At 40.7% G+C, this 26,800-nt stretch overlaps 1 protein-coding gene across 1 annotated transcript; it reads right to left on the bottom strand.

The window, feature by feature from the left end:
* Positions 1-8,429: 8,429 nt before the first annotated feature.
* LOC139463577 (cytochrome P450 3A12-like) lies at positions 8,430-26,441 on the bottom strand. The gene is made up of 14 exons (XM_071244849.1): positions 26,368-26,441; positions 23,279-23,366; positions 21,763-21,815; positions 19,918-20,014; positions 19,622-19,738; positions 18,686-18,774; positions 15,382-15,533; positions 14,886-15,022; positions 14,408-14,516; positions 13,194-13,351; positions 12,681-12,769; positions 11,497-11,634; positions 10,228-10,378; positions 8,430-8,507 (listed from the first exon to the last, which is right to left on the bottom strand). The coding sequence occupies exons 1-14, from the start codon at positions 26,439-26,441 to the stop codon at positions 8,430-8,432; spliced, it is 1,530 nt and encodes a 509-aa protein (XP_071100950.1).
* Positions 26,442-26,800: the final 359 nt, after the last annotated feature.

Here is a 26,800-nt window from a genome sequence, read left to right on the forward strand (position 1 = left end):
AAAACCCATGAGACAGTAGAATGGTAACTAGTCTGTATTATTACTGTCCACATGAAGCATCCTTTTCAACAAGGACAGAAACTGGTCTGGTGAAATGTATTTGTTGTTCAGCAGTTAGTAGTGTCATGCAAGGTCACTTTGTTATTGTTTGTTTGTTGTTTACCATGTCAGTCAGCAATATTTAAGCTATATTGTCATGGCCTTTGAAAGAGTTTGGGCGAGTCAAACCAGGCATTGATATTCTGAGAGTCATCCCACACTGCTGGGGTATGCTGTGCACAACCCACTAAGTTGTCAAGTTGGACCACTCGATGTCCTGATATTACTCGATGAGATTATTACAGTCTGTCTTTCAAAAATATATGTATCACATACACAGTTATGAAACTGGAAATTTGTTCATTGAGTGAGTGAGTTGGGTTTAACACCGCGTTAAACAGTATTCCCGTGTCAGCTTAATGAGGGAGGAAAGTCCGTGTGATGCAGGTCTCAGACTCAAAGATGTATAACTTATAATGTTACTTACTTACTGACCTACAGTGCCAAAGAATCTCAGCGTTACAGCTGATGTATGTCATATGTGGGTATGAGAGTTGTGCCTCTAAGGCATGCAAAGATTCTTTGATCAATGTGAAATCGACTCATAATATGACCTCCTCAATGTTCCCTGTCCTGCAATAATGTTATGTCTTTTACTTTCTTCTATGTTCATGTTTGATATCTTTTACTTTTGCTTTGATATTATATAAAATAATATGTGCCGCATTGAGTTTTTACATTCTTGTATGTTCACGTTCTATATTTCTTATGCTGCTTGGAAATAAGTATATTCCACATTGAATTTTATCTCTAAAATGCTAAAATCCCTTGCAGCATCTGACATAACTGGTCTCTACAACTAGTCAGCAACTACCCCTGCCATGTCAGGGATGTTTCCAGAGGTCTGGACCAACACAACATCACGTTGCAAACCTCTCCAAGGTCAGCAGGGCAAGGAATTGATACCAGAGGTCTGTATCAACACAACATCACGTTGCAAACCTCTTCAGGGTCAGCAGGGCAAGGAATTGATACCAGAGGTCTGTATCAACACAACATCACGTTGCAAACCACTTCAGGGTCAGCAGGGCAAGGAATTGATACCAGAGGTCTGGATCAACACAACATCACGTTGCAAACCACTTCAGGGTCAGCAGGGCATGGTATTGATACCAGAGGTCTGTATCAGCACAACATCACGTTGCAAACCTCTTCAAGGTCAGCAGGGCAAAGAATTGATACCAGAGGTCTGGATCAACACAACATCACGTTGCAAACCTCTACAGGGTCAGCAGGGCATGGAATTGATACCAGAGGTCTGTATCAGCACAACATCACGTTGCAATCCTTTTCAAGGTCAGCAGGGCAAGGATTTGATACCAGAGGTCTGGATCAACACAACATCACGTTCCAAACCTCTTCAGGGTCAGCAGGGCAAGGAATTGATACCAGAGGTCTGTATCAGCACATCACGTTGCAAACCTCTTCAAGGTCAGCAGGGCAAGGAATTGATACCAGAGGTCTGGATCAACACAACATCACGTTGCAAACCTCTTTAGGGTCAGCAGGGCAAGGAATTGATACCAGAGGTCTGTATCAACACAACATCATGTTGCGAACCTCTTCAGGGTCAGCAGGGCAAGGAATTGATACCAGAGGTCTGTATCAGCACAACATCACGTTGCAAACCTGTTCAAGGTCAGCAGGGCAAGGAATTGATACCAGAGGTCTGTATCAGCACAACATCACGTTGCAATCCTCTTCAAGGTCAGCAGGGCAAGGATTTGATAACAGAGGTCTGGATCAACACAACATCACGTTCCAAACCTCTTCAAGGTCAGCAGGGCAAGGAATTGATACCAGAGGTCTGTATCAGCACAACATCACGTTGCAAACCTCTTCAACGTCAGCAGGGCAAGGAATTGATACCAGAGGTCTGGATCAACACAACATCACGTTGCAAACCTCTTCAGGGTCCACAGGGCAAGGAATTGATACCAGAGGTCTGGATCAACACAACATCACGTTGCAAACCACTTCAGGGTCAGCAGGGCATGGTATTGATACCAGAGGTCTGGATCAGCACAACATCACGTTGCAATCCTCTTCAAGGTCAGCAGGGCAAAGAATTGATACCAGAGGTCTGGATCAACACAACATCACGTTGCAAACCTCTACAGGGTCAGCAGGGCATGGAATTGATACCAGAGGTCTGTATCAGCACAACATCACGTTGCAATCCTCTTCAAGGTCAGCAGGGCAAGGATTTGATACCAGAGGTCTGGATCAACACAACATCACGTTCCAAACCTCTTCAGGGTCAGCAGGTCAAGGTATTGATACCAGAGGTCTGGATCAGCTCCCCAGCAACATGGAGGTTGTCGACAGCATTCCACCACAGCGGGAGGAGGGGTTTCTCCTGATCGCATCCAGACTGCGGACTGCCACCACACCCAACATTTCCACCCAGACAGTGTGTAATTGTCTCTGTGAGACATCACGGGCAGTCATGTTTGGATTGAGCTGAAGATACCGTCATTAGGACAGACCAGGACTGGGCTCCAGTACTTTTCACTGATGACTGGACTTCACAGATTGTCGTGCCCAAGTGTGGCGTAGACAAGGTTGTTGGTAGGTTGTTTTGTTGTTTAATGCCGCACACAGCAATATTCCAGCTATATATATCATGAGCATCGATCCATGCAATTGGGATCGAGGACATGCATCAACCAAGTCAGCGATCCTGACCACCCAATCCCGTTAGTCGCCTCTTACGACAAGCATAGTCAGCTTTTATGGCAAGCCACTACCCCGGCTCTTCACGGGTCTGCGTAGACAAGGAGTAAGACTACAGGATTCTAACTGAGCTGAACATGACCGCTACAGAGAGAGCTCAATCATGAGATGGGGTGGGACCAGGAGGGCTGGAAGATGTCCCTCAGCGGGGCCTGATGCCCGGTGTGTACTGCAGGGAAGAGACATTCTGGATGTGCATGTGAAACTGTATGCCATTGCAATCAGACTGTACATCCTCCTCCTGGACAACATTGCAAGACCTCATTGTGCCAGGATCGTTGATGCCTACTTAGAGCAACATATCATTGTCTGCATTGAATGCCCAGCCCGGTCACCATTCCTCAACTATATCGAACATATGTTGAATGAGCTGCAGATAACCCTCTCACTACGCCCCATCTTTCCATCAACAACAGGAACTCGGTAAAGAAGAGTGGAACAATCTTCCCTTGGTAACCATGTATTCTTATTGGGAGCATGAGACCACGATGCCAGGTTGTGATTCCATCACAAGGTACCTGTACCATTAATTAACATCTTTTGACGACTGTATAGATTAAAAAAACATATTAAGATACATCATCAAGGCTCTTTAGATTGCCTAAATTATATAGATGAGCAAGGTATAAACGATATAGAAGAGTGAGAGAGTGGGTGAAATAACAGATTCTACACAGGCATCCTCCCAGCATGTTCATAACACATTAATACAACGACGTGAGACAACACTGGACATGCTTCATTGCTTGCTGACTGCCTCCGTGGTCTAGTGGTGGAGTGTCTGCCCGGAGAGCTGAAGGTCAGGGGTTCGATCTCCGGCAGTGTCATACGGAAAGTCGTTTAATGATGGTACTCCTTGCACTCGGCATTCAGGGGTAAAACAAGGACTGGTCGGCTCGGAGTCCATACAATTTGAGTGGGGTATTCATTTTAAAATGCGGCATGGTATCTCAGTGGGCTAGCACTATTACATCGGTATTAGTCTGGACTAGTTCCGATGGGGCCCCACAGACGTGCAGGAGGTCGCTATATCAGTGCAATAATCTTAAATGCGACGTTAATCCATTTCACCTCACATCATTGCATGCGGTTACTGAATAGAGGCCATGTCCTAGAAGTACGTTTCAGACGTCTCACAAATGTAACATTTTGTGAGCTGAGCTAAATATAAATAATAAAAGTTAATTGATTAAATTTACCGGTACGGGATGAGACACCACTCGCCCCATGATTATTACAATGTTATATACACATGCACAAAAGTTAAGCGCCACCCACTATATTTGTGAGCTGTTACTTTTGGCACTTAATGATGACTATTATAACGAGATGTACGATTGTTATAAGCCGTATATGTAAACCTCATGTGATGCAAAAGTTGTCCCAAAGCAAGTTTATCTTGTGTTCCAAAAGAACATGAGCAGAAAGGAATTTTACCGAAGACCAGAAATTGAAGGATTAGAAAACATTGAAAAACTGTTTTTGTCATGTAACTGTCATGATATCAGCAGACCATATCAGGTGTCACATAGACACCCTAGGGAGTGCAGACTCTATTGCAAGACAGAAACGTCAGTAACGTGTGTATATGATCCACGGACACTGACTACAGCTTCAAACCCTACGCCTCATACTCATTACAAGTCGTTGAATGCTTCTCTGAGGCAAACGGATCCATTCTTCATGAAGTGCGGCTTCAAGTCCAGTGAGATTTTGAACTGGGGGATCACAATGTCTGATTTTCCGGCCAAGAATGTCCCAGAGATGCTCAATCGGATTAAGATCCGGACTACAGGCCGGCCAAGGAAGAGTGGCAATAGCTTCTTGACGCAAATAAGCCAAAACTGACCGAGATCTGTGTGGTCTAGCATTGTCGTCCATGTAAACAGGTCTTGTCTGAAGAGGATGGTCGTCAAAATGAGGGACTACCACTGGACGAAGAACGGCATCTTGGTATTATTGGCCATTCAGGTTTCCACGAATTGTCACCAGCGGAAGTTTGCAGCCGAAGGAAACACAACCCCATATCATGACAGACCCCCCGCCACATGCTAAGGTCTTCTGGATGTTCCTTGGTGCAAAACGAGTGTTACGTTGCCTTCAAACACGACCATCAACAGTTGGTAGCAGCATTCGACACTCGTCAGACCAATGGATCCTTCTCCAGTTGGCCAAGTTCCATCGACTACGGGCACAACACCATATCAGACGATTCTGCATGTGCCTCTCAGTCAGTTGAGGACGTTTTACTGGTCTTCTGGCGTTATAACCAGCCGCTCTGAGGCAACGACTTACGGTCATCGTCGAGAGTCTGTGATGGGTAATCCACTGCAGTGTTAAATCTGTTGAAGTGGCAAATGGATTTCGTCTGACTATCCTGAAAAGGCGTCTATCCTCTCTGTTAGAGGTCTTTCTTCGCCTACCAGACCTATGCCTGTCATTGACATCATTGGTTTGACCATGTTTGACAATCAAACGAGTGATAACACTGTGATGACGACCCATTTGTCTTGCAATGGCCCTGCATGACATGCCAGCATTTTTCATGCCTATCAATTGCCATCTTTCAGCGTTCGTTAACTTTCTCCTCACCATGGCAGATTACCTCTATTGGAAGGGGAATCTCACACAGGAGCAAAATGCAACCACGTGTCTGAAACTTGAATTTCACTATTTATAGGGTAGGGAAACTGCAGCAACACGTAAAGCACGCTTTCCTTGTGGTATCTGGACACATTTGGGTTCATGAAACTATGGAAGCCTAATTCAGTCATACATCATCATATTTCGTATTTCTGATTCCCACACGTGAAATCAAGAGACTATGAATATGGTGGCGCTTTACTTTTGTGCATGTGTATATTTGTGTATAGACTCCTGAAGATCCAGGGTAGAAAAAGTCTTCAGCAAGCCATAGGTGAGTATGCTTATCGTAAGAGTCGACTAAGAGTACCCACTACATAAAGAATGTCACGAATGCTGACTTCAACGTTAATTGGCTGTTATAATGTGTGTGGTTTCTCCTGGCACTGACTAAAATTGAGGTCGTTGTGGTGGGACTGCAGCGTAAAACATTCATTCACTTGAATCACACTAGCCGCTCGTGTATTCCCTTGTCACAATCAGCAGTTAAGAGTTGTTTCATTGCAAAGGTTTGCTTGTTTGTTGTTCAACGCTGCATTCAGCAATATTCCAGCTATATAACGGCGGCATGTTAGTAACTTACTCTGGACCATACAATCCAGTGATTGATATTGTGATATTGTCAGCAAACGACCCATGTCGTCAAGGTTCAGTGACACCGAGACTGACCACCGATTCATGTTGTCGGCTCTTACGACCAGCATAGGTAAGTGAGGACACAGCCTGACCCTGAATCTCCCCAGGGTAATCTAGCAATGGTATGGGACATCGTCCGCCATCTTTGTCATTATCCTCGGCAACTTCTCTAGAACTACCGAGTGTATTGTGTGCAATCGTTTGTACGTATGGCAGTGTACTGTATTGTTTAACAATGATTGTAACCGTGTTACATTGTTTCTGTTGGGATTTGGTAGACGTCATTGCATTGTGTTTTGCATAGTGATCAGTAGTCAGGAAATTACTATATTTCGAAGCTAGTGTGGTGTGTAAACTTATACCGCGGACGGTGATAGTATGTCATCGAAACTTGTGGAATGTTCCAGTGCCGCCGCTAGACTGGTAAGGGCACTGTGTAGAAATATCCAGTAGCTGGTTAGGCTGAAATTATAGCGGGACAAGAGCGTGTTCAGGTATCTCTCACACTTTTCATGACATGAAGACCATCTTTCGTGTGTGGATCACTCATCACCCATGAATCCCTCCCTAGGCCCGTCTCGGAAGCTTCACCGCTTCGGAAGCTAGGTAGCCTGCAACCTCGGGGTATCGCGGTACTTGTCATGTACGCTGAACGGAACAAAATGCACTCACTAACCGTTATGATTATTCGTGTTCTCTATATCAGATATCATTTATTTTATCAAACAATGCATATTTTACTGATAAAAGTTCATTAGTAGATCCGAGTAAAAGCCGGGCCTCGCGCTCAGTTTGACAAAGGCAAGATCCATCGTATCGCGGTACAGAGAAAAGTTGTGTATGGAAGTCAGAATTGGACAAAAAGAGGACATAATTCTACCAACCACTTAGTATGATCATGCCAGATATCAGTGATTTGTCCAGACAAGTGCAAAGACAGCACAAGTAAAATTCGAAATGTGTTATCTGTAATAGGTATTCAATGCATGTTTACAGAAAAGAAAGAGAAAAGTATTTTAAAAATCAAAAACAAAATATCAGACATGATATTCTAAGATCGTTTATAAAAAAAAAAATTGGATGACAATAATTTGTCACATAATGGAAAAATGTTAAACGTTAACAATAAATATATAAAAAAAACACTCCTAGTATGCCCAAAGTATGTATTTATCTTTAGGCTTCTAGTGAAGAACGTATTTCTAAGTTTGGCATTATGGCCCTTATGATCTCCCAATAGATTCTGGGCACAGAGGGGGGAAAAATGTGCGGACTACGTAACTTCCGTTACCTTATTAGTCGCCATGAATATGCAGACGATCTAGTTCAGGTCGATAGAGAAAGTTTACTTGGGGAACTGTGGGTTATATCGTTGGCCATTGATAGATGGGGGTAAGGCAATATTAAAAAAGATGCCAGAAATATGTATCAACGCATTAATAACTCCTTACTTACAGCAGACGGAACATTCCAAGGAAATTGAAATTGTTTACGAAGTGAGCACTGAGTGGTTACTGATTAGCATTAATAGACAGCTGCTAAGAGGCGTGTCCCGCGTGAAATCACAAATGCCGCGATACGATGAATGCCGCGGTACCATGGGGTCCGAGTATATATATTATTATCACTGACCCTTGCTATCACAAATGTATTTTTATTTTTGATACTGACCACTGCCATCATATTCTATACTGTCATTGAATATCGTACTACCACTTTATTGTGGACTGCCATTGTAATTGCTGTGCAGTAATTTCTATTGATTTCTCAACCTAGTGAATTTTGTAAAGTATTGTTGATTGTATACCATTTGTTGGTTGTTTGCAGGTTTCACACTAAGTACGTTCACGTACAGATTTCTGGATTAACATACTGTTTCAATATGGGAATCGACCCGTAACAGTTCTGCTCAGAAATATTCAAAGATAACTGTTTTAAGAGAAAGTATACATCAAATAACGTAAGGAAATTCAGAGAAATAAACATAATTGAAAAATGTACAAGAGGCATTGATATTAATTAGTAGCTACGACATATCTAGCAAACAATACACTGACACATGAGTATGCACACATTAAATTTTATTAGACGTTGCACATTTTCAAATGAGAAAAATAACTGCCATTATAAAATCGGGATGATTTCATTGAAGATTTGGGGCGGTCGTGTAGCCTAGTGGTTAAAACGTTCGCTCGTCACGCGATTCCCGACATTGGTACAATGTGTGAGGCCCATTTCTGGTGTCCCCCGCCGTGATATTGCTGGAATATTGCTAAAGAACGGCTTAGAATCATACTCACTCACTCATTGAAGATTTAGCATCTTGAAGATAATTTCAATGTTATGTCCTTCTCTGTTCGAAGAAAGTTGGTTTTCTTAAACGTCAATACCTCCTGAAAAAAACGCAAAGTCATATATACAGTATGGGCTATACAATAGATTATGAAAGAATGACAATAATAAGTGTATTATGCTGAAGAAATTAGTCACCACTTAATGGCGATGTTATTAATATGTCATGAGGAAATATGAGGGAGTTTGTAACAGTATTCCAGTTTTATCACAGAATGAATATGATGTCATGAAAGATTGTCATGTATATGATGTCATGAAGGAGTGCCGTGAATATGATGTCATGAAGGGGCGTGGTGAATATGATGTCATGAAGGAGCGTCGTGAATATGATTTCATGAAGGAGCGTCGTGAATATGATGTCATGAAGGAGTGCCGTCAATATGATGTCATGAAGGAGTGTCTTGAATATGATGTCATGAAGGAGCGTCGTGAATATGGTGTCATGAAGGAGCGTGGTGAATATGATGTCATGAAGGGGCGTGGTGAATATGATGTCATGAAGGAGTGCCGTCAGTATGATGTCATGAAAAATTGTCATGAATATGATGTCATTAAGAAGTGTCGTGAATATGCTGTCATGAAGGAGCGTCGTGAATATGAAGTCATGAAGGAGTGTCTTGAATATGATGTCATGAAGGAGCGTCGTGAATATGAAGTCATGAAGGAGTGTCTTGAATATGAAGTCATGAAGGAGTGTCTTGAATATGATGTCATGAAGGAGTGTCTTGAATATGATGTCATGAAGGAGCGTCGTGAATATGAAGTCATGAAGGAGTGTCTTGAATATGAAGTCGTGAATATGGTGTCATGAAGGAGCGTGGTGAATATGATGTCATGAAGGGGTGTGGTGAATATGATGTCATGAAGGAGTGTCATGTATATGATGTCATAACGGGGCATCGTGAATATGGTGTCATGAAGGGGCGTGGTGAATTTTGTGTCATGAAGAGTCGTGAATATGATGTCGTGAAGGATTTTTCTAGTCTGAGTATGTCGGTGATAGAATGACATGAGATCCCGATAAACCACAGTTCGAGTTGCCCAGTAAACACAACACCATGCCCGCAGATATCCTTAAAATCCAAGTTGGCATAGCTGAGATTTATACAGATATGTCGATGTATTCGTGGGAAGTTAGAATTTCTTACAGAACATATTGTCCCAGACGAAATAGTTTATTAATGTTTCTCATTCGTGATTGAAATCCTGAGAAGACTGTCGTGAGTAAATGTTATGAAATTAGGGTAGGCTGATGTTAATATGTTCATACAAAATGCAAGGGATATCATTGAAGGACGCTAAATAAATATGGTCAGTGTTCATAACAGCCTGTTGAAAGTTATGTGTGCCACCCCAGGCAGTGGATGATAAGAACGAGTATGATGTTGAAGCGGGCACTCAACAGTCAATTGTTGAAATCAAAATCAGGAGCAGAAACATACAACATGATTGTAGAGAAGGGATGTGTAAAGGTAGGAGTTTCGCTTCCCAATACCTTCTTGACAGATACGTACACGTCACTTGAAATGAGAACCAGATAAACCTAATGTTCCAAAAGCATCAGTATGTGTTGGAAGTGTCAAAGTATTTTGAAGTCTATCCTGGCCTTCAGTTCATCGAGATACGAGAATGAATGTCGCTAATGTTTTGACCGATTATTCCCTGAGCTGACAATGAAGACGACGAAATGGAATGATTTGGTGATTGAAATTGTGGTTGTGATGAACATGACGACACATGAAACAGAATGAATCGTACCGGCGTGTCTGGCATACGTTCAAACTTCACAGTTCTCAGAACATGAACCAGGGCTATTTTAGCCTTCACCAGAGCTAGACGCATGCCAATACATTTCCTCGGACCATATCCGAAAGCCAGGAAGGAAAGTGGGTTGGAGTTTTCATCATGTCTGAAAATTAAATAATGAGAAATAACCTTTGAGACCATTGATAACATCAGTCAAATATCATATTTCAGTCTTACCTGTACAACTTCGAGATAAATGTACATAATTCTAAAGTTAAGTCGAAGTTGGGACCGAGTCAAAATGCGGGCAATGTTTTTTGTATTTATATGGTGAGACGGTCGGGACGGGAGAATAGGTTCGATATATTGATACATTCGAGATAACGGGGTTCGAGATAACGATGTTCGGCTGTAGATCTATATGACACAAACCTTTGACAAAACTATATAACCTTGACAAAACATTAATTCAAAATGTTGAGGCAACTCTTTATGATAACTTACTGTAAATTTGCAATCGTTATCGTGCCGCAGACTGGATGGAAACAAAGCATCATGAAGGTATTTTTGGATGATTTGTTTGTATAATGATGGATGTTCGAATACGTGGCCAACGTGGCTGAGTCATCTTCCTAAACCAAGAGTGTCCACTTGCCACCAGTCTTTTCACCCTTGCCTTTTCAACCATCTTTTCGTGGCTCGATCACGGCGTGTTGAGCCCGAGCTGTGCCCACTGAGCAAACAACGATATATCCACAGTACACATACCTTATACTGCTGGATTTCGCTTGTTGCAATAACATAGGCACACGGACTACACGGTATCTCGTAACACAGAATGTCGTGGTAACATGAAACGCTCAGAATGGGTCGTCTAAAACTAACCACTGCATCTTAGTCACTGTGATAAGCGTTCAGTCGTCGAGTTAAAATACAATGAAGTTTTAACTCAAATATGTAAAGTCACTATATGTAAAGTCACACGTGATGGCTGTTGCCGTCGCAGCGGCCATGTTTTCGGAACCAGGATATTGATTTATTTAAAACGGTCTCTGATTGTACTATCGATATGTGCGATACTCTCCTCCCGATCGTGTATCGTGTGTTTAGTTGGCTTGAAAAGTCAAAGGTGAAAACTAGACTTCGATATAGGCCAGTGGACAGTCTTGCCTCGGGACGATGAGCCAGAGTCTGCCCATGTCCCATTGCCACGATGTGTGAGAGTTCGTTTGGTACCGATAACAATATCATACATTAGAGACGTCTGGTGGATAGCATTACCTTTCTGGTTTGAAGGACTCTGGATCCTTGAAGAGCTGGGGGTCTCTTTGCAGAGCGAACACGGGGATAAAGACTGTTTGACCCTTTGGGATTGTCACCCCCTTGATCTGAATAGTTTCAGAGGCTCTGCGATGTAACCTTAAAACATAGTCATAATAAACTGATGTAAATGGAACAGTGATGTTTAAAAAGGCAACTCACACGTCCTGTGCTCTAGCTATTTCCATCGGGTAGGAAAGATCAGTTTCACAAACGACGGCTCCTCACGCTGTGATCTGGTCGTTGTACATTGTTAGATACAGAATCAAATAAATATCACAACTTCCTAAGCAAAAGACAAAGGTTAAAATATAGTGGCTTCTGAAATTTCATGGCACGATGGATTTGACTCTGGTAGTACTCTGTCACACCCAGTGTCTATCCATCCGAATCATATCTTTTCCCCCAATGGTACTGGTAAGGGCAGTTTTAAGAGTTGTTAATGATTTCACTTCCTTATATAGAAAATATTTTTATCATTTTACTATAGCATTTATCTGTGAAATAACCCTGACATCAAAACATGCATGTCATACCCCAATGACATATTAAATAACCGGAAACGGCACTTTTTCATTGGTACACATGAACTGGTCTTGATACAGACAAGGTAACAGCAGGGTAGGGCAGGACACACGTACCCTTTTCGGGAACACCTGCTGGCATCACTTATCCATTCATATAATGTTCACCACCAGTTTTCTTTTTACGCGCAAAGAAACTGTTTCGTCGGATAATCGAGACTGGTTATTCTCTGGCATTGACGTTTAATAGTTTTATTTCATATATATATTATTTGAGTACTAATTTACAAGGACAATGTGAACAAGTCCTTGGTTGTTGCATACAACTTAAATAAAGTAATCCGTATATTTTGAGAATGTGTTACGAAGAATGTATCATATATCCGTTGTGAGATGCCATTAATGTCAATGATCTTGGAAATGACACTGGTTGTATTATTTCACGTGACTCTATAGCCAACACCGGTGAGTGAGTTAGTTGGTGTTTATCAATATTACAACTCACAGCTACAATCCAACTATGAGCAAACCCACAAGCGTGTCAACCTTCCCTCATTCAGTGTGTGGGACTCTGGAAGGCATCGGATGAGGCCACAGCCTTATGTTACGATTGTTGCTTACGTAATGACTGGGGGGTAGAGCCTGAGCGTCTCCGTGAGGATATTGTCCAGATACTTCAGTTTCTGTATGTTGTGGTAATTAGGTTCCTCCTGGAGAAAGAGAGAGAGACTGTTGTCCCTGACTGACTGAATCGATTAAGCTGATTCAAGCAGAATCGCATTTAACACTCGGCAAACTGTTGATGATTACGTTCACCTATTGATTTGCTTCGGAAAATTTTAATAACCATGTCTAATTTCCCAAATACCTTATTATTGATGATAATGCATTAAGTATGAAAAGTTGTCAAAAACATCATTTACTGAAGACTTGAGTTTAAACTTTAATGTTTAATAAATTGTTTACAAATTATTCATAAACACATGCTTATGAAAAAGTCGGAATCGTTCAGTGCAAATCGTTTAGTCGAGATTTCATATGATAATGCTTTTATTTGAGAGTATTTCCCAGCCCCCTACTGTCTTCATTATGTCAAGAGAGATGATTAGTTCTTGTAATGAGACTCCTACTGACATTTCCAAGCATTTCTGTGATTTCATTGTATGCTTTCTCTTGGACATCCGGGTTCACGGCAAGGCTGTAGGACGCAAAGGTCAGTGTTGAAGCCGTTGCTTCGTATCCAGCAGAAAAAAACACTATGCTTTGGCCAACTATTTCATCTGTCGATAGACCTGTAAATGAAAAGAGTAGTGTCATCCTTGTACTACAGAGTAGCCGTATCAAATAGTGTTATCAAGGTCAATTACGGGTTAGATTGCACCAACCAGCTGTATGCACGAACTATATCATATACACTGTCAATCTTATATCAAATATTACATCTTGATATCTGCCATATCGACTAAAACAGTGCTCCGTTTGTTTGAGCAGTCCTACTTTTTCTATCGGCTGGTGGTTTCCGGTCTATGTTTCTGGGTAATACACGCTTGGGAACAACACGTATGTGGAGTGTTGAGGTGAAGGCGAATGACTGCGCATAAGTATGCAGCACTACGCTGGAAGTACAACAACATCCATATAATCAGTGACAGCCGTATCACTTACATGAAGTAGTATGTGAGGGGTCACAAGTGTCGTGGATCCGAAAATTGCATATACGCCCATGTTATCATCCTTGATTTGTCACAACGTGATCGTTGGTTTTACCATCTTCCCGAGGCAAGGGCGTTAACTGACTTTAAAAGTCTAGTTTCCACCCTTGCCACCAGTGGCTATTACGAGTTATGTCCCTTCTATGTCCGTCCTATTGACCAATCAGATTCCACCTCTCATATCACTTGCATTCAAACATAATGGCGGCGCCCAGTCAAGACGACCTGATCGATAGTCAAGATCTATATTGTCTTACCTCGCGAAGCGCATCAAATCATTTGCGCACCTTTATTAAAAACACGAGAAGATTTGCAAAATATCTGTCGACGCCCAGTTGGCGGTACAAATCCTGTTGTCGAAATCCACGTTGTTTACAAACCGGCTGTCTAGTACGTTACTTGATTTTGATTGAACTAGGCATAGACTCGTCAGTCCAGCTCCAACTCCGGAATTCCAGCCTAGTTCAGTAATGATTGGAAACTGTATTTTTATAGTCAGTTAACGCCCTTGCCTCGGGAAGATGTGGTTTGACAAACACTGTAAACGTCTAAAATCTTTAAAGTTTAGGGCTATCTGTCTGTATACAATTGCTACAAATCAATCACTCGCTCACTCATGACGATGTCTGTACTCACGTCTGACTGCATCGCTCTCTGAGATCTGTCCCTTGGCTGCGTGGGCAATGTCATCTGAATCTGCATCTATCTCAGCGTCCACCAAGAGTTGCAGGAAGTCGATTCTGTGCTATAAATACGGGATGTTTTCTGGTTGAAGTCTTTGAAAAACAGCCTTGGCCCCAAAGCGTCATTAAAGTTAAAGTGTTAAAAAATAAAGATTAAAAAAATAAAATAATAAAATAAAAGCAGTTGCAGGAAGTCGGTTCTCTGCTATTAATGCAACAAGTCTTCTTTCATAATTCTTTAAATAATCAGCCTGAAGGAAAGCTAAGTTATTGTTGTCCTTTAAGCATCGTACCGAATATGCCTCAGTAATATGAACATACATACTGGGTGCCTAACAGTAGATCAACACCAGCTTTGATAGTCAAATGTTATCAAGAATATCCCCAAACAGGATTTAGGATTGTGATCATAACACTATCAACCACCTAACCTTTTGTTTTTCCTTTTTCTTGTTTTGTCGCTGTTTGATCATTTCCGTGACATTTCTGTGGAAAAAGCTCATGACACGTTGTGGATACATTCCAAACCCTCGCTTCCTTATGGCCCGCGCAAGTCTCGGCATCACACCTGAAGCAGCCGTGGAGAGAAAGTACATCAATTCGTATAAACTTGTGTGAGAACTGACAACTGTCCTTTGATCAAATTCACAAACTCTTGCAGCACAGGAATAATATCAGCTCCAATATTGAAGACATTGAAGACAAAAAGACTTGTGTACTGTAATATAGATGCATATCCTATTTGGAGTTCGTGCTTATGGTAGACATTTGTATCTCCTCACTCCTCATTGTGACCTTGAGTCACGAAACGTTTTAGATAAATGATGTTGCTGGGTGTTTAATGTATGCTACATGCTCCTTGTATCCAAACTATATCGATCATGGTTCCGTATTCTCAAACATAATAAAAGATAAGGCCAACGGTACCTGCTATTATTGGTAATACTCTTCTCATATTTTTATGTTGAAAGATTTCTTTAGCATTTGCGACAAAAGCGTTGTCGAAGTCGTTTTGGGATTCAATCTTTATACCAAAGGCAGTTCGTGAAATGACATCAATGGTGTAAGCCCCAAAGTATCTGAAAGAGATATGTAAGATACATTCGAGACAATTAATTAGTTACACAACTCATAGTAAAACATTTCCGTCGTTTTCTGTGACACATATTCATGTTAACCAGAGAAGAAATATTCTGATGAATGAGCGAATGAGTATTATTTACGTCACAGTCGTCATCAATCCAGCTTTATCATAACGGCCTGGTAACAATCGACTTTGGACCTTGAACATCAGTGCTTGCGGACTTTAGCATCGACCCACGTCTCCAGGGTGTGTCACATCAGTGCTTGCGGACTTTAGCAACGACCCACGTCTCCAGGGTGTGCACATCAGTGCTTTCTGACTTAAGCAACGACCCACGTCTCCAGGGTGTGCACATCAGTGCTTGCTGACTTTAGCATCGACTCACGTCTCCAGGGTGTGCACATCAGTGCTTGCTGACTTACGCAACGACCCACGTTTCCAGGGTGTGCACATCAGTGCTTGCTGACTTAAGCACCGACCCACGTCCCCAGCGTGTGCACATCAGTGCTTGCTGCCTTAAGCATCGACTCACGTCTCCAGGGTGTGCACATCAGTGCTTGCTGCCTTTAGCATCGACTCACGTCTTCAGGGTGTGCACATCAGTGCTTGCTGACTTACGCAACGACCCACGTCTCCAGGGTCTGTCACATCAGTGCTTGCTGTGTTAAGCAACGACCCACGTCTCCAGCGTGTCAGATCAGTGCTTGCTGCCTTAAGCATCGACTCACGTCTCCAGTGTGTCACATCAGTGCTTGCTGCCTTAAGCAACGACCCACGTCTCCAGGGTGTGCACATCAGTGCTTGCTGACTTTAGCATCGACTCACGTCTCCAGGGTGTGCACATCAATGCTTGCTGACTTACGCAACGACCCACGTCTCCAGTGTGTCACATCAGTGCTTGCTGACTTAAGCAACGACCCTCGTCTCCAGGGTGTGCACATCAGTGCTTGCGGACTTTAGCAACGACCCACGTCTCCAGGGTGTGCTAAACAATAACATAGATATGTTTACCCTTTCCTTTATATGTAGTATATGTGAAATAAATACTTCCCTTTCAACACATATTCTCATAACGTCTTTTGAATGGGTAACGTTAAAAAATAATAAAAATAGTAAGGCTATTCGCCTATTGCACATGCTGTGTACATGGGGTGTACTTTCGTTTATCTGCCATTTTGTTGCTAGCTCAACAACTCGCAGCACCCGGTTCGTACTTTTTTAATGTAACCACGTGCTGTCTTTGTTTTTACATTCTGCCATTAATTGCCTGTATGAATATGAAATAACAAACTGCCAGTAAATAGTCTTAAATAACTACGGTGATTACTTCGTCTTCTTTTCATGGTCCTGCGAGCCGGATCTTGTAAGTATTTTTTTGAAGTTATCAACTTTGACAGTGATGACAATGATATGCAAGGTGAAACACAATCGAGCTCGCCATGCAGACGCCTTCTATAGTTTTTGTTCTGGCGCAGACGACCATCTGCCTATTTGTCAGATTATGTAGTTGGCATGAACTTGATGAAATAATGACCAGACGATCAAAAGTAAATGTTGATAGTGCACTTTCTTCTAGTTCGCCCGTCTTGTCTAGTCAAAGTGATTCGCAAACTGCTGCAGTTGAGAATGTAAAACGAAAACATGAACCTGATGAACTTTAGAAGCAGTTAGAGTAAGATAGAGAGATAGATGTTTACATTCAGCATACGGAGGATGAAGCATCTGAAACTAGTCCTGAGCTAGACAGTATTGAGAGGAGTATTAAGAATAGAAAGGAAAGTAGAATGTCACAGGTTGCTGAAGAAAGAAGCTGAGGATAGATATAAGAAGCAGCGTTAATTTCATCATTGATTGACACTGGTCACCAGATAAAGGAGCCAGGTGTTTGTGAGGCATCATATTCCAGAGAAAGTCACACTGAGGTAACATACCCCAGGGAATAACTCACCAGTGTGAACCAACCACTGATAGACGTATCAGGCCTGATATTTATATTCTAGTGTAAGGCCATAACCACACCCTCAATCCAAGTGCTGATGTGTTTGCACCTGGACAGAATAAGGATTCCCACGTCAATCCATCACCTGCTATTGTCCCTCAGCCCATACATGCTTCAGATATTCCCAGTGTTGATTTGCCCATGAATGCAATGCTGATTTCATCTCTGTATGGTTTTCCTGAACCTACTCTACCAGTGTTCAAAAGTGGTATGGAACGAGACTTTATCTTCCTAAAGATGGCACTTGATGTTCATCCCCGCCTGACTTAATCTTACAAGTATCAACTATTATTGGATAAACTTGGTGATAAACCAAGACAGCTTGTCGAGGCATTCATGTTTCACCCTACTCCTTATACAGGAGCTGTGTAGGTGTTGCAACGCACAAATGGTAGTGCATGCCAACTGATTCAGAGTGAGATAACAGTCCACCAATTAGGTTTGGAGATTATGATGCCTTTGAGAACTTTGCCGTGCGTATACAGTCGTTAGTTGGGATCTATAAATCCACGCAGAGTGGAGCTGAACTGTTCTGTGCTTCACATGTGTCAACTCTGATCACTAAGCTTCCACATGGGATGCGTGATAACTTTACAGAGAACTGTATCAAACAGGGATTGTATGATTCTGGTTCTAATGCAACATACAATTGGATCTGATCCATATTGACCAGTGGTGCTAAATCAGGGGCAAAGAGATTATCTCATCAAGGAGTGCATAAGAGTGACTTTAGCAAGTCTGATAGGCGAATGTCTCGACGTACAGTTCTCTCCAGCCAACAAAGTAAGAAAACAAGATCGATCATATGAATAACTATCGTCCATTGTACGATTCAGACTATATCATAACCATGTGTTTAGGAATTACTATCAACTAGTGATGTTACCAGGTATTCGCGAAAAGGTGAGGGTAACGTACCCAGCAAGTGGCAGCCATCCCAAACAAGTCAAGTGTTTAACATTAGGAGGCAACAATATTTATTCTTTTATAGTGTTTCTCCTTTCACGAAGGTATTCGATCGCCAGTGTAAAACTTTACAAAAAAAAACAAACATGTATATGTAGTACCGAGGAACAAAACAAAACAAATCACTTCAACGCATATGACCGAATTAACAGCATAACTTGACAAGATACCTCCATACTTACTTTTTCATATTCACCGCTTCGTTTTTCCCGACGACTTTTGAGAAGTTTTTGGAAAGAGTCATTGCGCAGTCGTTGATGGCAGCACACATCTGAAAATAGAAGAGGTAACTCATTTGTGCAATGATTTTCGAATAAAGCTGATGGTCAATGGAAAATATCTAAAGTCAGCGATATATCCCGAAAAATGAACTGTACTTGCGGTTAGTCAGCACTCACAGAATTCTTCTTCGTGGTTTCATATTCTAAATATAATTTCATCTAAAACGCTTAAAAAATAAAACAAAATCGCATTACGTATCTTAGACATCTTATCTTGGAAACACAATAATTTTGACGGCACAAACTTACAATATTCAAACAAATTTATCCACCCACAGATTACGTATACATTCTACAAACCCAATTTCAGGAATGAGTGATAGTTTAACAGATCTAATGAAACAACAGTTCTTTCAATTTTCACTTTCGTAAAAAAGAAACTCAGTAACTTCAACTTTGAAACTGATGATCTTAAATAGAGGTTTAAAATGTTAAAACGTCATGCTACATTGCAAAGTGAATCTTCCAGTTAGTAGAATTCAGAAGAGGAACTTAGAACTGAGTTGCTCTGATAAGTATTGAACGAAACTGAAAACGTGGTATCGATTTCGTCAAGTCTAATGGTACATTTGTATTCAAATTAGGACGGAGAAAACGGATACTTCTCAAGAAAAGTATTCATATTCTGTGAAAATTTCTGTCATTAATAACAATTTAACAACTTTTCAAATTCAAGCACACACTACCCTCCATTTTACGATGACCATAGCTCGCTCATATTGATGGTATTTATTGCGTTGTGATATGTACTTTGATATCACAAGTATACCATCAACTGATACATTATGTACAGGTACCCAAAAGAGAAAACATCCAAAGACAAGGGGAATAAATCACCAGTCTCAGTTTGGCGCTGCTGAAGGTAGGGCTGATGATGCTTCTCACTCTCTTCCAGTGGGCACCGTCCAGGAAAAACACAGCCAAATTGAATGGGTAGGGTATGATTGTGATTTTCTGGAAAAATGAGTACATACTTTATATTATATAGTACGTTCTCCACGTGTAATAACTAGAAATGATTACACTGTCGACGATTATTTCATTGCATGTTCTTTATGATAGTAATATAAATGTCGTATGAAGATGGTATGTTTTCAGTGTCAAAATGCTTAAAAGTTGACATTGCTGCTTACCATCCGGTTTCTGAAAGTGTTGAAACTCTTGACAAAGATCTCCTTCAGAATGTCCAGATCGGATATGACTAAGGCTGGGGTTTTCCCCATGAAGATCCTATAGCAACAAAACAACACATTGTATGATAACATGACAATTTTAACACAGGACACTATTGACTAGTCGGTATTTTCATACAAATAATCTAATCATGAAAGCTTCAGTCGTATATTCCAACTTTATCGCATTTTAGAACAACATAAACAAATGAACTAGGGTCATTGGGCATCCGACAAATGTGATGCTGATGATGGAAATGGATAGATTTGTGTCTTTTTTCTACGGATGCCCAGGGCTCTATAAGACGCCGTAATTCGGTGTGCAGAATTGCGTCCTTTTGCCGGACCTGAAATCTGTAATCATGAGCTCAAATCCCAGATTCGCCCTGATTATGATTCTAGGGTTGTCATTATCGTCAATACCCGCGCTCTTGGCTTTCAACAAGGTGGTAAACGTCTAAAACCTGCATCACGTCGTGCTTTCCTCACACATCACGCTGACAGCAATGATATGACGGACACACTGTTCAAACAAAACACATTTACTATTGGCAATATGACCATCCAGTATCTGTAAAATATGTGTCTTAATTCATGAAAATCAGAACCATATAAACTGAAACAAAGTGAATGGGATTTTATGTTTCGCCAAATTCCTATTCGAGGTTTTGCTTCTAAAACCACAGATAATCATTATTAAACAATAGCCAACTGAGATTATTAGTCACTAATGTCAATTCCGGCGCATACGATTATCATCGTAGACATGGTGCTACCAGGTAAAGATACAATAATGGATGAACTTCTTTATTACATATAGGAACGAGCAAGTTGATAACGGTGTTAGAACCTAGTATACAAAAACTTCCCTCCTAATTGAAATAAGGAAGTTGTTCATCTGATTATCTTATCCTTACTCCAAATTCGAAATGCCTCTCAAAGAAGTTAAAAGTGCTATCATTACGTCCCAGAGCACCCTGAAGCCACGTGCATGTTCTAGATGTTACTCTGTATATGCATGTTCTAGATGTTACTCTGTATATGCATGTTCTAGATGTTACTTTGTATGTGCATGTTCTAGATGTTACTCTGTATATGCATGTTCTAGATGTTACTCTGTATATGCATGTTCTAGATGTTACTTTGTATGTGCATTTTCTAGATGTTACTCTGTATATGCATGTTCTAGATGTTACTCTGTATATGCATGTTCCAGATGTTACTCTGTATATGCATGTTCTAGATGTTAATCTGTATATGCATGTTCTAGATGTTACTCTGTATATGCATGTTCCAGATGTTACTCTGTATATGCATGTTCTAGATGTTACTCTGTATATGCATGTTCTAGATGTTACTCTGTATATGCATGTTCTAGATGTTACTCTGTATATGCATGTTCTAGGTGTTACTCTGTATATGCATTTTCTAGATGTTACTCTGTATATGCATGTTCTAGATGTTACTCTGTATATGCATGTTCTAGATGTTACTCTGTATATGCATGTTCTAGATGTTACTCTGTATATGCATGTTCTAGATGTTACTCTGTATATGCATGTTCTAGATGTTACTCTGTATATGCATGTTCTAGATGTTACTCTGTATATGCATGTTCTAGATGTTACTCTGTATATGCATGTTCTAGATGTTACTCTGTATATGCATGTTCTAGATGTTACTCTGGATATGCATGTTCTAGATGTTACTCTGTATATGCATTTTCTAGATGTCACTCTGTATATACATGTTCTAGATGTTACTCTGTATTTGTATGAGATGTATGTGATGATGAGATGAACCTACCCGAATACACTTCCATACTGCTGTCTCCAGGAGTGGAACTTAGGGTAGAAAGTCTGAAGGAAAATAAACAATAGAGTTATCATATTTTCCATTTCATTTGGTGAAAGCGTGAACTATCCTCTGTATATTTAAATCTTTGGAGGGGACACTTTTTTACGCATTTACCAATAGTATTTTAAAAGTGGCAGGTGTAGGGAAAATATCAGAATGTTACCCGGTAGATGTTCTAAGGACGTTGTATTCTTAAGTCAGATTTCATATGTTTATGAAGGAAACAGGACAATTTGTCAAGGTATGCTTTTGATGAATTTAGGAAAACGTACCATTAGTATTTTTATTATTTTGAAACTTAATTTTGGTTTCGTCAATTCTTCAAATGATAAATGAAAGAAATGACCATTATTAATAAAGTATATCGAAAATTGTATTTGTAATGTCTTCAGGTATTTTCAGTTGAAAGTATAATGATAACCACTCGCGACTTGGTGAATCTGCATTCTGAATCATTCGACGTAAAGTGCAGCACAATTTGAAATTAGTCTGAACTGTAGTCTCAATTCTTGTTCGACATGCCTCTCAGAAAATGATCTGACGGCGAAGGTGGCAAATAATGGCATGAGTAATACAGAAATGTCCTACAAAGCTGTTGTCGTCTACTCGGTTACCACCATTCAGTTATAAGCATGATGAGGATGGCACAGAATCACCGGCAAACTAAGGAGGCAAAGGACCGTCTTATTTTTGGGGGGTCTCGTGTGACAAGATTGCAAGCTGCCTCGCTTGTTTAGGCGACAACCTTTAGTGATACCAACGATTTAGTTGGCATTGTACAATGTGGAGATGATTTGTGACACTTTTATTCACAAGCATCTTTCTGAAGAAGAAATGGGTGCAAGGGACACTTGTGATCACGGGCAGTGGGACATCGACTCAAATCAGCAGGTTTGATGTCAAGGAAGGTAATCAAGCATCCTTTACTGTCTTACGTCATCGCAAGGTGTTTGGCCAGACGTGTCTGGGACCCGATGACATAGATGAAGATCCACTGCGGGGTTACCTGTCTGCAAGCTGGAGATGGTCATCATGCAGGGGAATCTGACAGGTCAAGGCGTCAAATCCTGGATCCGATCATTGTACCACATTTTGAAAACCACCCTCTGTCCTTATTTGTCTAACAAGAATTATTATTTTCAGAAAAAGAGCATATTTGTTGGTATCTATACGATATACGTAAGAGCCAGCCCACAGGTTTCGAAACCTCATGGCAAAACTAGCAAGGGACGCTTAACATTTTCACATATAAACGCGAGGCACATTACATCAGAAGAGACGAGACCTACGTCTGCCCATCTGTGAACCTGAACTATTGACCATATGCTTGTTTTAATTTTTTTTACGAAAATGCCATGCACAGACATTTTTGAAAAAACTGTCATATTATTTCAGGAAATGGTCAGTTCTTACAAGACTCATGTTGTACATATCGAAAGGTTTTAGTGACTCTTTCTGAACCTACAAAGCCAATGCTGCATCCAATGAAAGGGTAGGATGTTGGTCCAGGGATGCCTAGCTTCTTGAAGTAATCATAGTTCGAGGTTCCATATCTGAAAAATAAATACCATACATACGGTCACACTGGTGATTCAGCTTCATAGCATTGTCCAAATGCAGGACTTCTCTGAGACAGGTAGCTCAGGCGGTAAAACACAATCCACAGGACGACAGCAGAAAGATGTATTGCTTATACGTAGTAAAGGTACAAAAATGGACATCTTATTTAAGAACTGACCTTCATTTTGTGAGAGTTCATATTAAACTATATAGTGAGTGAGGTCCAAATATCTTGAATGTCGGAGCTTGCGACAAGCGGTCAATTGTTGCAATGTTGTGTTTGAAGTGTCACAGTACATGTGCCTCTTACTGCAACATACGAACTAGCGACTTCCTGTATATGTTACAGTTAAAACGTATAATCAGTTATTATGTACAATTCTTGTATTTTCAGGTATTGTGTGTAATAACTGATTCACTCAGTTATTGGACATAATAACTGAAATGTTCAGGTATTACAAATAATACTTGATAAATGTCAGGTATTATATATAATTACTAATAGTACTCTAACATTGCTCACAGTTCAAACGTATAATCAGTTATTATGTATAATATGTTATGAAGCTATTGTGGTAGATTGCTGTGTTAATATGAGGAATAAAAAGGACTTTGATGTCAACATTGTGATTCTTTATTAATTAAATCAACATAATATTGTCACATCGTCATCACAAGAGCGCAAAATAGTAATTTATCAACAGTCTTTGTTTTCATTTAGCAAAGGTGCAACAGTTTTGGTTTGTGCAGGCGAGGCTTGAGTGGTATCATGAATTGCACATCAATCGTGCTTTAAAGCATTTGCATCTGTTAGTTTAGTATCTCTTAGTGCCAGCACGCTTGCATTTATTAAAACCTTGACCTCCACAAATGGATTCTCTCTGCACAGCCACTCTAAGATAAATGCCACGGTCATTTGACATATCGCCCATAGTGTAGATTGATATTGCACGATCATTCAATTCAGGTATTATATATGATACCTGAACATTTCAGTTATTTTGCACAATAACTGAGTGAATCAGGTATTACATATAACACCTGAAAAGCGGCCAAAATAAGAGCATGAAATGTGGTGTTAATGTGAATGATTTAAATATGGGTGTTATGTTATATGCTTATGCTATTTCATTATTTGCTACCACGGAGAATAAACTGCAAAATATGTTTAAATATGTCAATGAATGGTGACAAAAGTGGAGACTTGCGGTTAATCCCACAAAACTAAGATTGTTCATTTTAGGCCAACATACACAAATTGCTCTGGTGAAACTCTTTTGAAGTACAGTAACAACTATAAATATCTTGGTTTGTGGCTCAACGACAACACATGGACTTTAAGTTCACAATTAATGAACTGGCTAAATCGGCAAGTCGAGCTTTTGGTGTGTTTTTTTGTACTAAAATTTTAATGCTGGTGATTTAATTATGCAATTTATACTAAATTGTGTGAATCTTTGGTTCAGCCTATTATCCAACATGGTGCTTCCATCTATGGATTGTATGAACATTAAAAGTTACACACTGCAAAGCAAAGCATGTAAATGTTTTCTTGGCCTATGACGTAATGCCTCAATGTTGCCGCCAGGGGAGACATGTGTGGACATCATGTGTCACGAAGCAACGCATAGAAGTATTTCGTTTATTCTTCCGCCTTAACAGTATGGAAATTATAAAACTGCCCCGTATTATTCATGTTTGATCAAGTAAAATAGGGCGCCCATGGGAAAAGGAAGTTTACAAGCTTGCTGGAAACTTAAACGTCCCCGACGTGATCGATGACCAGTCGATGACGCGTGGTCAGTTCACTCTCCAAAAGCAAAAAAGATATTTTAATTGGATGAAACTGACTGGATTTTAGAGCTGAGGAATATTATAAATAATCCTAATGGTAATAAATAAAGAACATATAGATTGCTAAAGAAGGATCAAGCACCTGAGCCCTGTGCCAAATATGGTCCATAGAAACACAAGAAAATATTTGACACTCTTACGCAGTGGCAGCCTTCCCGTTAACATTGAAACAATGATCAGTTACCCCTGCCCAACCCCCCAACCCCACCCCCTCCATGATAGTACTTGCCCTTTTTGTTTTAACTCAGTAGAGACTGAGGTCAATTTTTTAATTGATTGTAACATGTATGTTGATTTACGTTATTGTGTTGTGAGCGCTATATGTGAATGTATGCTTGATATCTTAAACTTACCTTCAACCGAGAGATTTATTACCTAACTCAGATGTGAACACGGGTGTTATACTCTTTGTAAATTAGTTGATTAAATGTTCCAAAGGCGCTTGACATTCATTTAAAAGTAGTTCTATTGAAAAAGATTCAGTTAATGAACAGAACACTGTTTCCACTTCGCTAAAGTTTGTTTACATCGCAACATTTCATAAACTGCATTTCTCAAAACGTTATAGACCACCTTTTAACAAACATTGGATGTCATGCAGTTTGATGGTTAAATCGCCCAGTGAGTCAGCCGTCGAACGCCGTGCCGGTCTTGAAACCTGGCTGCCGATTGGCGGTTCCCTCTTGTTCCGATGTACGGAACTAACTTTGTGTTGCTGCTCAGCTGTCCAACGTCTGTTGCAGCTTCTGCTATTGGTTCGTGTATTGTGTCCTGACATAAACATGATTTGGGGTGATTCAACGGAGGCGTCGCTCAACGCTGGAACAGCGGTGGCCCTGACACGCGCAACTTTCTTTTTGCAGCTAAGGATAGTGACTTGTGTATAAATGCAATCTCTCACGCTTCTTGTTGGTATGCGGTACGTGGCTATCCTCTAAACTAATACATGTACATATACTAAGTTTCCAAAGAAACGTTCATCACTCCTACCAGTGTTAACTTCTGCCAGACAGTCATTTGGAACCCACTATAGGCCTGTGTCAGTACACACAGTGCATCAGCAGCACATCGCAGGTGCCGACGTCCATACTTTTGATTTGCGGTTTTTTTGGAATTGAGTATATATGCATTTCTACTTACAAATAGATCAACACAGCTGCCACCACGACCAGAAGCAGATACAACGGGACGTCCACCAGCCCCAAGATCTCCATGTTGATCTGAGGACTAAAATGATGCACGTCCTTTCTCGTGCACAATAAAATTCGAAATAGAAGGCACGTCCACTTGCTCTGAAGACTGGTTGGCAAGTGTTATTGTCCGTGAAGCAGACTGTCATAGGTCACAGATAGGGTTTTTAATACGTTGTGTTGACATTGGTTTCAGTAGGGAGTCTAATTCATTAGTGTATGCATACCCTTCTATACACTTAATTGAATACTCAGTGGGCAGCCTACATGAATGTTGATCATTGTTCGCCCAGTCACTGGTACCTGGTCGATTACTTACAGAGCCGCATGATGCTGCTGTAAACATGCGAACAATGACTGCACTCAAACTACGAACTCTAACA

This window comes from Haliotis cracherodii, unplaced genomic scaffold (assembly GCF_022045235.1).
Source record: "Haliotis cracherodii isolate W230 unplaced genomic scaffold, xgHalCrac1.p SCAF_16, whole genome shotgun sequence".
NCBI lineage: Eukaryota > Metazoa > Mollusca > Gastropoda > Lepetellida > Haliotidae > Haliotis > Haliotis cracherodii.